Here is a 16,062-nt window from a genome sequence, read left to right on the forward strand (position 1 = left end):
CTATCACTCTCATCCTCAGCTTCCTTGACACAGAGTTTCATAGATGAGGGTGACTGACAGGTTAATTTAAACAGAATTTTCGGTCAGAATCAGACTCTCAGGCTGACAGAAATATCACATATTTATTTCAGTGTCTGGAAGTGTATGTACACTGGTGAATGTTGAAAAAGCATTTTAATACATTTACTTATTAGTTTAGGAATGCGTGGTTCACATCACTTTAATTAATAAAGCAACAGAATAAATTAGAGATTAGGAAGAATCAATAGTTGGCCTGATGCGTTGACAGAAAATGCAGTTATAAATATTGCCACAAGAGGTCAGCCTTGGCAAGGTGCCATACATCTCAAACTGGAAGTCACACCTGAGTTGTTAATGAAATTATATTCAATCATGATATGTTCACAGTAACATTAAAGTCCGTTTTTAATTAATTTGAATCACAAGTCAGTCAGATCCAAGGTCGTCCATGTCGTTTCCATCATCTTCTGCACCCTTCATGAGAGGAGGAGATTTCTTTTTCCGCCTGTTAAAGCAAAAACAAATGACTGGAACTATACGGTCACATGATTTAGTGTGGTGGTATATTAAAGACAGAAAGCGATCGGTCACCTCATCTCAATCCGCACTGCACTCAGTTGGCTGTGAAGCTGCTCGTTGGTCTCCATCTGCTCATCCAGTTCTCTCTGCAACTTCTTTTTAGAGTGCTCCAGACGCTCAATCTCCTCCTCTGCCTCGTCCATCTGCCTCTTCGACATCTTCAGCCTCTGAGTCAGCTGCAGAGTTCACAAAAATGAGATAAAGAATCACGAGTCCGGTCTGCTGCCAATGAGTACTTCTTAACAAGGTTTTATTAATGGTTGAAGATGTATGGACCTGGTCTGTCTGACTCTGCAGGTTAACGCGCTCTTCGTCTGCCTGCATCTTCATTTCCTTCACCTTGCGCTCCAGCCTGCGGTTCACTTGTTGCAGGTTGTTGTTGTCCCTGAGAGCCAAAGCAACAATAGATCATGTCTCTGCTTTTTCAGACCTTCTCTAACTTAACACCCTCCTGGTGTGCAAACCAGGGATGATGTCTCTTACAACCATGTGATGAATGAGTTCACCACTCGAGAGCTCCAACTAAGACTCTGTTTTCTTATCGTGCACCAATCCATCCTGACTCAGTAAATATGAATATGTCTACAGTTGATGAGAAATTGTTAATGTGTTACTGTGCATTGTGCTCACTTCTCTTCTCCTTGCAACCTCTCCTCCAGTTCCTGGATACGGATGTTAAGTTTGGAGACGAGTGAGTCCTGGTTGCTCTTCTGTGAACCTTCCAGATGAGTCACTCTGCTCTTAAGATCTTTATTCTGACAGAAGAAATATAAAGAACAATTTGAGTTTTTAAATCTGTAATAGGAACTTGAAGCATTACATTTTTGTTTGATTGTTTAAAAGGGCATAAGAGCTCAAGCTTGTTATTCCACTGATTCACAGGTGGAAGTAATAGGTTATTAAACAAAGTAGATTTTAAAATTACAGCGTTGCAAAAAAGAAGGAAGCGCATTTTCAAACGGTTGCTAACCCTCAAGGATGTAAACAATCAGATGCTTTGTGAGTAATGCTGAAAGTAAGCTGAAACTGTTTCGATCTATATAAGAAAAACCTGCAGGGCTGCTTCCACAGTTTTCCGCTAACACTCAGACATCAGTACCGATAATTGTTCTCCTTAAAAGTTGAATGTCCTGCTGATTTTATCACATTCAATTATTTATTATTTGCTCACTGCTATTTTCCATACATGATTATCTTACGTTGATGTTTAGTGATTTTTGGTTTAAAAGCACAAATGACCAACATTTAAAAGAGCTAAGCATGAAATATTGCTCACAAGCTACAGGTGCTCTAACTTGGTGTAAAAATCACAAACCTAATCTCTTCAACAATGGTCTCTTGCATCACATTAAGTCCACCTTAAGATTTTTTGGGCCAGAAATGATTTGACTCTGTTTTGTTGTCTGGTGTTGCCAGGTGAGAGGTTAGGGATCATTACCTGCCTCTCCAGGCTTATCTTATCACACTCCAGATCCTGCCTGACTGATCTCTCCTGCATCATTTCATTCCTCATCTGATCCATCTGTTAATGCAGAGAGAAACATTGTTTTCATTATACATTATAAATGCATAGCATAACACAACATAATTAACAAAGCTAGGGACATGTGGACACTGAACGACTATCTTATTGCTTGTGTTTCACATGTATTCCCTTGAAGTGAACCGACACTCATCCTTGTTCTCTATTATGTACTGTTAAAATGGTGGATGCTTACACTCCTGTAAAAAAGAAAGTTTTCACAGGACTCTGCAGTGCTGTGAAAAATAAGTACACCTCATGATTTGGTAGCTTGTAGAACCACCTTTAGCAGCAATAACTTGAAGTAAGCTTTTTCTGTACGACTTTGTCGGGGCTCTCACACCGTTGTGGAGGAATTTCTGGCTACTCTGCTTTACAAAATTCCTTTGATTCATTGAAGTCTGCAGGCATTTGTTTATGCACTGCTCTCTTACAGTTCTGCCACAGCATTTCAATCAGGTTTAAATCTGGACTTTGACTGAACCTTGATTCTTTTCTTTTTGAGGCATTGTGGTTGGAGTTTTGCTGCTGTGATTTGGATCATTGTCCTGTCAGATGACCCAATTTGGGGGCCAAGCGTTAACTATCGGACAGACGGCCTCACATTTGACTCTGGAATACTTTGGTATACAGAGGAGTTCACTGTTAACTCAGTGGCTGCAAGGTACCCAGGTCCTGTGGCTGCCAAACAAGCCCAAATCATCACCCCCTCTAACCTTGGAGTGAATTTGCATGGAAGATCACTCCTGGGAAGATTTGAATGCTCCAGACCAGAACCTGCCAAAACTTCTACTTTATAGAGGTGCTCACACTTGCTAATGATAAACTAATCAAGTATATTTGATTCACGCACCTGGCTGCTACTTATCCTCTTGATTCCTGTGAAAGCAGCAAAGTGTATTTAGTTTTTTCACAGTGTTGAACAGACTCCTGTGAAAACTTTCTTTTTCATTTGACTGTATATTAAACATGAGCAAAGTTTAAATAATGAGGTCGGTTTATCTGCAAATAATTCCTGTGAGCCAAAGGTTAAGGCTCCAGACTGCTCTAAACACTTGTTTTGAGACAGTTTATTCACTGTTGGCTCGGTATGATGTCAAACAATGGGATATCCTTGATAAGAGACACAAAGACATCTTAGATACACAGAGCTGGCTGTGAGTACAGAACCCCCACCCTCTTACTGTTTAAACCTTTTGTTTGTGGGTGGCAGCCAATTCGAAGAATTTTGGCTTAAAGAGAGGGGAAAGGGAGCTGGTTTCAGACTAAGTATAAACTGCAGGGCGGCACCAAGGCCTAGTATAAGATAAATCAACTTGAATAATGCAAATTTATATATAGCTAAAAAAAAAAAAAATGGGAGCCATGAAGAGGTCAGACAGACCAGACTGACCAACCTGTGCTGATTACAAGTACGCCTATGACTGGATGCCGCACACATGGATCCTGGAATGCTTAGAACTGTACAAGATCAACAGGACCATAAGAGCCTTCATCAGGAACTCAGTGGGAATGTGGAGAACAACACATGAAGCCAACTTCAAGCCAGTTGCACAGACACCATCAAGTGCGGTATTTACCAAGGAGATGCTCTGTCACCACTGCTGTTCTGCATAGACCTGAACCCTCTCACCCAGATCACTGAAAAGAATGGCTACGGATACTGACTGGAGCAAACATCAGCCACCTCCTCTACATGGATGACATCAAGTTGTATGCCAGGAGTGAACAAGACATTGTTTCACTGATCCACACCACCAGGATCTACAGCAATGACATCGGAATGTCATCCAGACTCGAGAAGTGTAGTTGGATGGTAACAAAGAGAGGGAAGGTAGTCAGAACTGAGGGGACTGCACTACCAGAAGGCAACATTCCAGACACTGAGGACAGCTACAAGTACCTTGGAATCCCACAGGCAAATGGGAAAGCTGCAACCGCCAAGTACCTGCAGTGAGTAAGGCAAGTCCTGAAGAGTCAGCTAATGGGAAGAACAAGATCTGGGCAATCAAACGCCTACGCCCTGCCAGTCATCAGATACTCTGCTGGATAATAAACTGGCCAAAGGAGGTGATAGAAGCACTGATGTCAAGACAAGAAAGCTCCTTACCATACATGGAGGGTTTCACCCCAAATCCAGCACCCTGAGGACTGTACTCTAAGTGAAGGAAGGAGGCCAAGGACTAGTGACTGTCAGAACCACTATCCTAGACAAAACAACAAAGATCCATGAGTACGGAGATGGTCCCTAAGGATCATGTTCGTAGAAACCCAAGAAAGAAGATTATAAAGAAGAGGAACCATCAAGGATGGATAGGCCTCTGCTCGCATGTACCACCGGCAGATAGAAGAAGTGGCTGATATAGAAAAATCCTACCAATAGCTGGACAAGCTGGACTGAAAGATAACACAGAAGCACTAATCATGCAGCACAGGAACAAGCTCTAAGCACATGATCGATATGGAGTCTACCCCAACAGGCAAGACCCCAGGTGCAGGTTGTGCAGAGATGCCCCTGAGACAATCCAGCACATAACAGCGAGGTTCAAGATGCTAGCAGGCAGAAACATATATGGAACGCAACAACCAATTCTCCAGCATAAGTATACAGCAGTGCTTCTCAAATAGTGGGGCGTGCCCCCCGGGGCACGTCTGACCTCGGGGAACATGCTTTTTTTTTGCCGTACTAAAATAAAGTGTAATTGCACACCGACACAATAGGTGGCAGTGGGCGTTCTCATTGTCAGAGTGTGCGAAGTAAGTAATAGCTCTATGCTGCATGTTTTTTTTTTTTTTGCCTACTCACAGCGTAGAGCAGGCTCTGCAGCGACTATTTATAGTCGCACGGGAGAGTGGGAGGGCGCAAAAGGTTTTCTTCTTCCTGGGGGGGGGGTATAACAGAATATAATTGAGAAGCACTGGTATACGGGAACATCTGTGCCAAGTATGACCTGGAAATCATGAGGTCACAATAGGATTTGTGTGTGTAAAGTAATTATATGGTGCTACAAATGTGCACAGGGTTCCCCTTTATCTAATAACTTGCTTGGAGTCTATAAACTGACCTACTGTCTAACTATTTGTGCTAACCAAATATAAACTTTCAATTCACGTGCATTCACTTCAATACTGACTGAAAACAAGACCATGTGTTATTACAAATCCTAATAAAAGTCTTCCAGCTCAACTCATAAAACCAGAGGAAATTCTGTCTGGTCTGAGCGGACACATCAGAACTACAGGGTCTCCTCACTAACAACATCCAGAGGCCTGGTGGAGGGAGTGTGAATAGTTGCTTAGAATAGTTAACTTTTTTTTTTTTTTTTGTCACAGCACTTTACCCAAAACAGTGTTTTGTGTCACTTAATCTGTACCACTTTGTTCCCATCAACGTAGGTTACCTTAACAGCACACTGAAGATAAATAAGGAAGTAATAAAGAAACATAATTAATGACCAAATGAATCTTTAAGGAAAACCAAAACAAACAAGATTCACGCTCAGTTTGGAAACATCAGTGTGCAGCTTTAAATGTTTGCAAGGAAATCTGAGCTCTCGGCTCAACATCTGTTTATGATCAAAACAGAGCTGAGGGTCCAAAACTGAGACAGGCAATAAATCTATGATCTTGTAGGTGGTTTTGGAGGAACTTTATGACCATTAGAAAATGCAAAATGTGAGCTTCACCTGAAAACAAGCAAAGACAACAAGGGAGTAAACCTGCCTGCTCTTTGGTTTTGTCTAATCGCTCCATCAAGCGGTCAGCACTGCCGCGCTCATCACAAAGATCTTCTTCTAGGCGACTGATGCGTTCCTGAGCAGAGAGGAAGGAATGAAAAATGCTTCAAACCATCATCAAATTAATTTAAACTGCATACATTGAAAGCACAGAGGACATGAGATATTTATCTCCAGAGAATGCGGTGAAGAAAGGCTGACTCAGATTAGACGAGGGTACTGGGTAATATTACACGAGGAAGCCTTTGGGGAAAACTGCAGAAAATGCTTTGCTATTATGTTAAATTCAGCTTGCAGCAGCAGTTGATGTGGGGGTGGGTAGGTGGAAGAGGATTTCTGAGAACACCCAGACAGGTCTGATAACTTCTAACAGTAAACATGCACTTCCTCGGTAATACAACGTGTCAACAGTGCGCACACTGGTATCACTGTGTAATGTTTTTGCATCAGCAAGACAACAAGGCTGAGCTGCGAGAGGGGCCGTTTCCAGTGCTCTTTTCCTCACCCTTCATAGTTCGCAGGAACGGGTGACAGTGCAAATACAGGCACTGGAACAGACAAACATTACATGTATGACTATGTGCTCTTACACATGTTACAGCTGGGAATATTACTGTTGCTATCAAGCCATGTGGACAGATTTCAGCTCTGGATTAGATTAGATTAAGAAGTAAGAAATCTGTACTAGCAGACAATCACACACCGAGAAAACCACAATTAAATAACGCTTCATTTAAGCCTTCCCTTTCAGCACCCATAAGGATGTAGGTAAATAAGCGGGCATTATAGGACAGCCACTTAAGTTAAACAGGATTGTTTTTTCCATCTGCAGTCATTTAAACTCTGATTCTGTTCTGGGACCCTCCCCCACCCTTCCTCCCCCACATGTGGAAACACTGATGTGGAAAGAGCAACAGTGAAACAGTGCAGAATGCAGCAGGCATAAATGACAGCAGACAGGCCACCGACTGAGTTAACAATAGCAGGAAAAGGAGGAGCTGGGCAAGAGGTGGGTTGCAAAGTAGTATGCAGCGGCAACTTATCCAGGCTAAAAGAGCTTAAATGCTGTGATCTTATATGAAATTCTATAATCATATGGCTGATAACAGCTGATTAGAGGGATTGCACTCCTTGGCCTTTTTGGGAATGACACTAAGCTTAATTTGCTATAATATAAAATTTGCTTTCATTAAATTATAACAAAAAAAGTGTGCTGGAGACTGTTTTCATTTATAAATGTTAGATGAGAATGACATAATGTTGATGCAGAGCTCAATGAAAAGTACGATTTGTTGCACTTTTAACATCTTAAAGCTTCTTGAGTCTGCTGAGCAGAGGCCCAGAGATGTTTTACCTCCATGCTTTGACCTGCCGCTCTCGCTCCTCCATCACGGCAGCATTCCTCTCCTCCAGCTCCTCCACCCTCTGCTCCAGCTGCCGACCCCCTCAGCTGGGCCTCCTGCTGCTCCCTGCGACACCTCCGCAGATCCTCCTCCAGAGGAAGCAGCTGAACAAGAAAACAGCTCAAAGGTTAAACACAAAGCAACACACAATGTCTGGTGCAGTCAAGCAAACCAATAAAGTCCGATCAGTTTTCTTCCATCTGGGACAAAACTTAGCATCTACTCATGAGTCTTTTTTTTTTTTTTTTTGTGACTAAGACTGATTCATGCTGATGAAACAGGGTGATGGTGATTACCACACCTCTTCCTGCAGTTTTTTGGCTGCCTGTCTGGATTTCTCCAGCTCTGCTCCCTTTTCCTCAGCTGTCTCCGCTGCTCAGCCAAGTCCCTCTGACTCTTTTCTTTGGCTCATCGACCTGGTTCTGAAGTACATCTGTAGATGCCTCGCACCTCCTCTATGATGCTATTCATCTGCCCGGGCAGATAAACAGAGAGCTCAGATAAGTGAGACGTGAGAGATGAAAGAAGCTATGCAAGCAAAAGACATAACAGCTGTTTCTGATGATCTCATAGTTTCAGGGTTAAGATAGCAGACTTTCAGGCCTCATTTGGCTCCAAGAACATGTTGAATTTTCTTTAAAAAAAAAGTTTATGTCCACCTCTCACCTTCCTCTGCAGTTGCTCCATAGCCCTGTCCTGCAGCCTCCTCTCATCCTCCAGTTCAGTTTTTTTGCTTCCACAGCTCCTCCACTTGTTTCTTCTCCTCCTGAGCTTCTCTTTCAGGTCTCTGTGCTCATGGTTCAATTTGGCTAGCTTACCCTGTCAGAGGAAAACCCAAAGGAAAGTGTTCATTTCAAGACCATTTCTAGATATGATGACATTTGGCCTTTTTCTCTCAGCCTTATTTTCTCAATACCTGCACGTCCTCCAAACGAGTGAGCAGCGACTGGTTAGACTGACACATCTCCTCCTCGTTCCGCCTCACATCATTCAGCATTTCCTCAACCTGCTGTTTTTCCCTCTGAGCCAGCGGGAAAATAAAACAAAAAAGATCATAAAGAGAAATTGATTTTGCTAGATAAACCTAGACCCAAACGTTCTCCTCACCTCAAGCTGCTTTGCTCTCTGCTCCAGCTGTCTCTCTGTGGTTTTATACTCCTGGATTGCCTGATTCAATTGCTCCACCTTGGTGTTAAGCTCTTGCACCTTCCCTGCCAGCTGATCTCTCTCCTGGCTCAGCTCCTTCAGTTGACCTTTAGCTGCACCTTTCTGCTCCTCTGCCTCAAACTTCTTCTGGCAGAGCAGAGTATGCTCTAAGAGACAGGGGGGAAATGTCAATATCAAATTTAAGCTGTACCACAGGTGTGTGAAATCCAAGCAAATGTCCACATTTCCTGGTACCCCTCTTTAACCAGCTCCAAGTCCCCAAGCAGCTTCTCAAGCTCCTGTTCGTATTCCCTCCTTCAGAGCAGATGCATATTTATCGTGAGTGTCCACCTCCTCCTTAAGCGCTCCCTTCAGGGCACTGAGCTCCCTCTCCCTGTGATGCAGGCACGTCCTCCTGCTCCTCCTTCACCTGTAGCATCTCCTGAAAGTCCGCACGCAGCTGGGCCAAAGCCTGCCAAATTGACCAGGCGAAATCTATGTATAAAAAAAAGCTCCTTTGTTGCTCATTGTTTGCAAGTTTGTTTGTGTGGTTCCATTTACCTGCAGAAGGACTTCTTCTCTTCATTTATCACCTCTGCCTTCTTCTCTCGGTCCAGCTCATCATGCATGTCAGAGAGCTGCTGCTGAAGGTCCTTCATCTCCGCTTTAGCTTGCTCTTTCTCTGCCTTCATTTGAGTCAGCTGGCATCATTCAAGCAAACAAGAAAACAGGTTCATATTTTATATCAAGGAAAGACGCTTGCTTACCGTCCTTTAACGCTATAGAGAGCTGCTCAAATGGACTGGACTGAAAAACAGGAATCTTCACTTTTGAACCAAACTACCACTAAACCAAATGGTAGTGTATTTAACTCTGCTTTCAGTCAAATGACCTTCATCCAATCATACATCAGAGTGCACATGAATGAGTATGAGCAGAAGCTTAGATAGTAGATAGAGTTTAATTCAGGTCTGTATTTCAGAGCTGCTTCAATCTCAGGATTTATTTAAAAGAACAATTTCTCAATGGGAAAAATGGTCATTTGTTTAAAAGATCAAAACAACTTTCTAGAGTGAGCAACAGCACTGAGTCTGTCCAAAGGTAACAAAACCCTCCATGACAAAAGCCCTCATATATTAACCATACAGCATCTTTTTAATTTAGTAGCACTAGATTTTGACAAACTTCAAACTGTCTCAGCAATTCACTGATTTTCAACATTTGTGGCCATTTGAATCACACTAGTCAGACTGGCTATGGAGCCCTTCACTTAAACTTTAGTATAATCACTGGATAGAGTGATTTGCTGAATGACCTGAAGGTCGCATCCTTACTCCTGTTTGGCAGACTGAAGTTCTGCCTCAACTTCAGCCAGCTTGTCCTTGAGTTGGCTGAGCTCTGCCTGGCTTTTTGTCAGTTCTTCCTGAAATTTCTTCTTCTCTGTCCTCGCCTTCTCACAGGCCTTGGCTAAAGTCATCTCATTCTGCACAGCAACAACAACAGAAAGGAACATCATCAGTCACAGGAAGAGGAAGTGAGCCGTTTAGAGGTGACTCAGCAGGATGGGGCTACACTACACCTTAATCTCAGTTTCCAGTCTTTGCGTTAGTTTGGACACTTCTTTCTCCAACTCTGCTTGTTTCTCCTGCAGGTGCTTTATCGCATCTTCGTAGTTCTACATATTTGGAAAAAAGAAAAGAAAACACAGCAATATTATAAGCAGATTCAGACAAAGACAATAAATCAGCGATCCAAACCTGGCAAACATCTCATGTGAACACTCACTTTCTCCTCCTGTTCCACATTGGCAGCAGTTCTCCACTGAGTTTGTTGATCCTTTGAAGGAGCAGGTGGACCTTTCTTTGGGTAGTGGAGTCGTCATCGGTCGTTCTGAGGAGCAAGAAAAATATTTATCAAACACAATAACACCGCTGATAAGGTGTAACAATAAGATGAAACTTTATCAGCTTGCAGCAGTGCAGGATCTCCTCTGAGTGTGATGTCGAGTAGTTTTGGTATGCAGAAATAAAATGTTTTTCACTCGACCTCCTCTTTGGGGGTGCAGCACACAATTGGCATTTTTTTTATTATTGCACCAAACAGGCACTGGTAGATGTTGAAAAACGTTCCATGTGAAGCAGATATTTTATCAGCAAAAACATGTTCTTGCTCTACATTCCTGTCTTGAGAACACACATCTGGAGCAGCACCCTGTATCTGACAGCACTGCTTGATTTCAACCACACACTCGTCACTAACAGAAGGGGTGAAAGGAAAGAAGGAAGACGCACAATGTTATAGAGAATATACCTTTTTTTAAAATTGGAAACTCAAGTAAAAACAGGAATGTAAACTTGTTTATTAAGATAGTTTAGAGTAATAAAATGTGCCATTATGGAACACATTACATCATTTACATGTAGCTACTGCCCCCATGACCCAGACCCTTATAAGTGGTAGAAATGGATGGATGGATGGATGGATGGATGGAAAGCACAAACTGCACCAACAGCTGCAAACATCTCACACCAGCCACAAATTACACAATTCCTGCACATGTTCACATTTATATGCAACTCCTTTATCTTTGAGGCTGACATGTTGGTAGGGATGTATGTAATCGCAGCACAGAGGTTCTTAAGCTGCAGGGTGGGCCACTACAGGTCAGGTGTGGGTGAGCAGGGGGATAATATGAAGTGAGAACCAAGTTTTCTAAGGAAAAAAAGAAATAAAATTCTGGATTTGCACTGACTTTTATTTAACTAAAATTCCTGTTGGATCCTTTGTTATTGCTAATAATTTATTAAAAGTTTGCAAATGACTGGCTTGTAATAAATACCACCTCTAAATCTCACTAATTAACAGGTTAAATCTTGTTTGTTTAACTCCAGAGAGCTAATGTGACTGGCTAAGACATGATCCAGAACACCATCGTCTGCCCTTTCTTCACTTTTGCTTTTGTGCACTTTACACAAACAACATTTAACACATTGAGCTTTAGAGATGAAACTCAGTGTTTTTAATCACTGTTTGGACAAAGCCTTGCTCGCGCTTCCTCCCACTTTCCCAAAATGTCTGTCTGCTCTTTTAATGTGTAGTGCAGAAAGCTGAGGGGGACTTACCCAGCCTTCAGATAAGTGAACAGCATTTGCTTTGTTGTGTCTTCACTTGGATCTGAGAGCTCTTGCCATCCTTTCAGAAGATCAGGAGTGACCTGGTTAGGGAACATAAGGAAAATAAATATCATCATTTAAATGACAACTTTGCCCTAAAACAAAACCCTGTACCTGTGCATCTCTTTCATCAGATTCATCAGCTTGGTCAGAGGCTTTCTCTGCGCTGTGAAGCACTTGGCAGCCGTATCTTTGTTGCTTTGTGGCTTCAAAGTGCCTTCTCTGCTGAGGAGTCGGGCCCTGGCTGACCCAGGAGGATATATCCCACCCTTCAGAGATGAGGTCCTGCTAGATGAAGGGGAGGATGGGGAGGATTCAGGGTTTCGACTGCTGTCCACGCTGCGTGACCGCCGACATTCCTGGAGGTCCAGCCTGTTCCTTGGGCGCCTTCCTCTCTGCTGGTTACTGTTAAACTGGCTTATAGTTTCCCTACAGAAATGATGGAGTCAGTGTCGACCAAGTTTGGGGATCTTGCAGGAATTTGTCCACTGGAGGGAGGTGTCTTGTTCTGGTCACCTCAGTGGAGTCCTCTCCTGGGCCCTCAGCGGCAGAGGGATCCTGGGTTTGGTCACATTAGTAGTTGGTTTGTTTGAGGCTGTTTGTGAAGGGAACACGGGGCTCAGGCGATTACTGTCAGGGCTGTAAGGTCTCATGATCTCTGGGCGTTTCTGATAATGAAACTCGGTTGTGGCTGTCTTCATCCAAAGACCTCCGCACCATACCCGGGTTGTACCCTGCCTGGTGAGTGATGACAGAAACGTCCTTGTTGCTGTCCTGGCTAGAACTGTTTCAGAACCACATAGGGTTGACCTTTAATCCCTTGAACCTGAACCCTCACTCCAAACAAGTTGTCCTGGCTGCCTGGCTGGTTGTGACCATGCTGCGGCATGTAGCCCCTCTGTATCCTGATGTTCGGAGAGAGCCGTTCGGTCTGTGAGACTCCATCCTGACCCTGCTGGAGATAAACTGGAGGGACACAGACAGGCACGTTAAAAATGATGCCGAGGAAGACTGCATGGGAGAGTGACTTGAAAACTGATGCTTCAGGTTGGTCAGGCTTTATAATCTGTTTACAAAACACTGGAGCAGGGTCAGAGCCTCAGGCAGATCGCAATGAGAGACATCGAAGGAGCTTCTCACACAGCTGCACATAGAGACAGAATAAATGGAGGCTGACGAGAGCCTGATATTGCTGTGCAATGAAAACAGCTCCTTCTGTGTGCTAATGACAGCGTACTATTGTACAGCCCAAGCTGAGCCAACTGCATGACGACTACAACTGGCTGAGGCCGCGAGGTGTCGTCATCCACTCGTTCGTATGACGCTTGAGGAAAATGTTGTCAACAAACACATTACTGTGAGGTTGTCACACACAAACACAATAGGTGGTGTGTAGCACTCAGTATGGTGTCTTCCTAAGAGCCCCATCCTTAGCGTGTTGCCACTCAGATTAACCCTCGAATGACCAACAATTTTGGAGACAAGAATGACCGAGTGAGGTTATTTATGACCCCATTATATTCTAGATTAGCCAAGAATATTTTTTAATAAACGCTACTTGACTTTAATATACATGTAGTGTTTCCTTTAACTATGCAAGATATTCCAAAATGTGCTAATATAGTTAATTAATTAATCAATCAATTTTATGCAAAAAGAGTTAAAATATATTTATTTAGACAATCCTGCTTTGTTACTTCTTACAAAACAACTTTTTTTTTGTTTTTTGTTTTTTTTCTTCCAATAATACTAGAGAAGAAAGTATCATTTGAACTCAAAGATTAATATAATACTTTTCTTACAATTGCAACCAGCAGCTTTATGGACAGTTATAAGCACTGCAAAATCCCCTCAAATGGACTTTCCTGACTTGCTGTATGTCTTTATCAGAGAGATGTGAGAATCTTTCAGCCAGTGCAGCCTCAGCTCATTGCAAGTTTTGAACTTATGATTTCACCAATCAGCTATCGGTCATGAACTACTTTTTGTTGCCAGGTTGTAGAAAAATGTCATTCGGCGCTCTCTGTTTTATTAGTTTAAATTAACCAGCCCCCTTTAAGTTCCTGTAAATTGACTGTTCAGCTGATGTTTAGTAATAAACGGTTTCAGGGGCTTGAACTGTTTATTTCAGGGGAGTTGCAGTCTAATGAATTAAAGATTTGGTTGAAAAGACAGCGCAAGTGTCACATTGTTGGAGGATTTTCTAAAACCTGGCATGTTCATGTGTAATAAGAGCTTATAACTTTTCACTGGGCTGTTATTACTTTGTCACCCGTACTTAACACAACAAATTTGTGCTTGGATGCTTTACGGCTCTTCACTCACTCACAGTGAGAAACTTTATCCGGACAAACCTTACTTCGCTACATTAAACAGGCTCCAGCTGACAAAATAATAAATGGATAACTAAAATATCTCAGAAACTCTACCTGCCACTGTTGTAAAGGGGCTGGGGCATAAAGGATGAAGGTTTAATAAAAAAAAAAAAAAAAGAAAAAAGAAGTGAAATAACATCTTAAACGCACTACTGATCACCGCAGATGTCATATCTCCGAAGGATTAACATTATTAAGAAGTGTTATTTAGAGCAGATTTTGTTCATAATCAGAAACTTACCGTGTTTTGTGAGCGCTAAGTTGTCCTCCTCTGTCCGATCAGACCGTCCAGCCTCCGCCCGCCCGGACATGATCAGCCCCGCTCAGAGAGGCGTTCACTGCCCGCTCTGTCATACAAACACACCATGTGACTCCTGCTGCTGCTGCCTAGTGCTCACAATGAGGTAAGCTTATATGTAAATATATAATGTAAATGTATAATAGTAATAACAAGAAGAAGAATATTGGGATGATTATGCCTTGGGTGTAATGACCTACATGTAATTATATTAGTAATTCAAATACAATTAGTTATATTTAAATATGATTTAAGTCGTTAAATACTTTTTTTGGGGGGGGGGGGGGGGGGGGGTAATTTGAATTGCAAACATTTGCGCTACAGTAAAAAAAACAAATAAATAAACTCAAAGGAGTTTTTCTTTTCTTTTCTATTGTAACTGAACATCTTTGACCAGGCAGCTAACACAGGTTTGTTGAAAAGGAAATACATAACAATCTTTTTAGGTCTTAAGAGGTCTTCAAGGAAGCTGTTGGAGGAGGTTGTTGATATTTGACTGTATTTTTATTGTTGGAATATGAATGTAAAACTAAACTTTTATTTATTTATGTATGTGGAAATATTTATGATTAACTGACTGGCATATTTTGCTGGCTTGTGACATTTACGCAGTATTTTGTGATATACGCTGTGCTGTGCAAAAGTGTTGCGTGACACCTCAGTTCTTTGTATTTTGCCAGAAAAATGGGTAGCAGGGATTTATTGAAACATAAGCAAATATGTATGGAAACACAGTATATCAGGCAAAAACGGAGTTTGTACAGCTCTAGTATGCTTGAAAGTCAATATTTGGTTTGACCACCTTTATTCTTCAACACAGCCTGAAATCTCAGGCAGCTTTCTTGTATTTTTTTATTTTTTTTTTGTCTTCAGGAATAGTTTTCCAGGCTTCTTGGAGCACACTTTGGAAAAGATGATCCCACACTGCTTCAATAATGTTGAAGTCTGGGTTCTGGGGAGGCCAATCCACGACTGATAATGTCCCACTGTGTCTTTTTCTGTCCAGGTATGCTTTGACTGCATTGACAGTGTGTTTGAGATCACTGTCACGCTGAAAAATGAAGCCAGTTCCAGTCCAGTTCTTGTGTAATTTGGCACACCTCAACCTTTTCTCCCTGTTTCCCGTCCTTAATAAGAGCCCACACACATTTCTCTTTCAAGAAAAATTTACAAAGAATTTCAAAAATCTTTTAAACTGCAAACTTATTTAAGGAAATTTCATTGACATGCGAAACTGTGACACCGGCGTCACTGTGGGTTCTTATGGCTTCTTGACAGCCACCCAGCCACAGTAGGTGGAACACCTGAAGGACTAGATCCTGTGTCAGGTCTTTGCAGGATTTTCCCTGTTTCTTAAGGACATGATTTTCAGACACTGTTTATCTCCTGTAGATAGTTTTTTTAGGCCTGCCACTTCTTCTGTTCTCCACTTTTCCAGTTTCCTCAAATTGTTTTAGGACACACTGCACACCATGCTGAGAAATTCCAAGTTTTCAGCTAATACCTCTTTGGAATCACCTTGTTGGTGCACAAATACTATTTTATGCCTGTCAGATTGTGTTTGAAAGTTTTCATAGATTCAACAAAAGAAACGTTTTGTCACAGAAACAAGGTGAGTAAAATACAATTTAAAATTTTGTGCAGACAACACTATTTCATCCCTTATGTTTTTTTTTTAATGCTAAATGAGTCATAGGTCAGCTAACAACCAAACAGCGACCAAAAAAAAAAAAAAAGCAAAAGCATTCCTCTGAAAATAGTCAGGTACAAGGACTGGACTGAAAAGGAATGAAAAAAGCAGAAACACT

General features: G+C 42.0%; 1 protein-coding gene across 1 annotated transcript; it reads right to left on the reverse strand.

The window, feature by feature from the left end:
• Positions 1–138: 138 nt before the first annotated feature.
• LOC115781899 (cingulin-like protein 1) lies at positions 139–14,293 on the reverse strand. Its single transcript, XM_030731827.1, is given in 32 exon segments — positions 139–526; positions 613–776; positions 877–985; positions 1,231–1,355; positions 2,039–2,122; positions 5,846–5,935; positions 7,158–7,166; positions 7,222–7,302; positions 7,304–7,366; positions 7,564–7,622; positions 7,625–7,669; positions 7,672–7,711; positions 7,713–7,733; positions 7,929–8,081; positions 8,179–8,283; positions 8,370–8,577; positions 8,667–8,719; positions 8,721–8,813; positions 8,815–8,920; positions 8,982–9,111; positions 9,744–9,891; positions 9,988–10,083; positions 10,194–10,231; positions 10,234–10,298; positions 11,531–11,622; positions 11,696–11,766; positions 11,769–12,005; positions 12,008–12,123; positions 12,125–12,277; positions 12,279–12,370; positions 12,372–12,547; positions 14,198–14,293. Coding segments are annotated over 32 exon segments (3,171 nt in total). The 5' UTR covers positions 14,268–14,293; the 3' UTR covers positions 139–447.
• Between the last annotated feature and the right edge of the window lie 1,769 nt (positions 14,294–16,062).

This window comes from Archocentrus centrarchus, chromosome 6 (assembly GCF_007364275.1).
Source record: "Archocentrus centrarchus isolate MPI-CPG fArcCen1 chromosome 6, fArcCen1, whole genome shotgun sequence".
Lineage (NCBI taxonomy): Eukaryota > Metazoa > Chordata > Actinopteri > Cichliformes > Cichlidae > Archocentrus > Archocentrus centrarchus.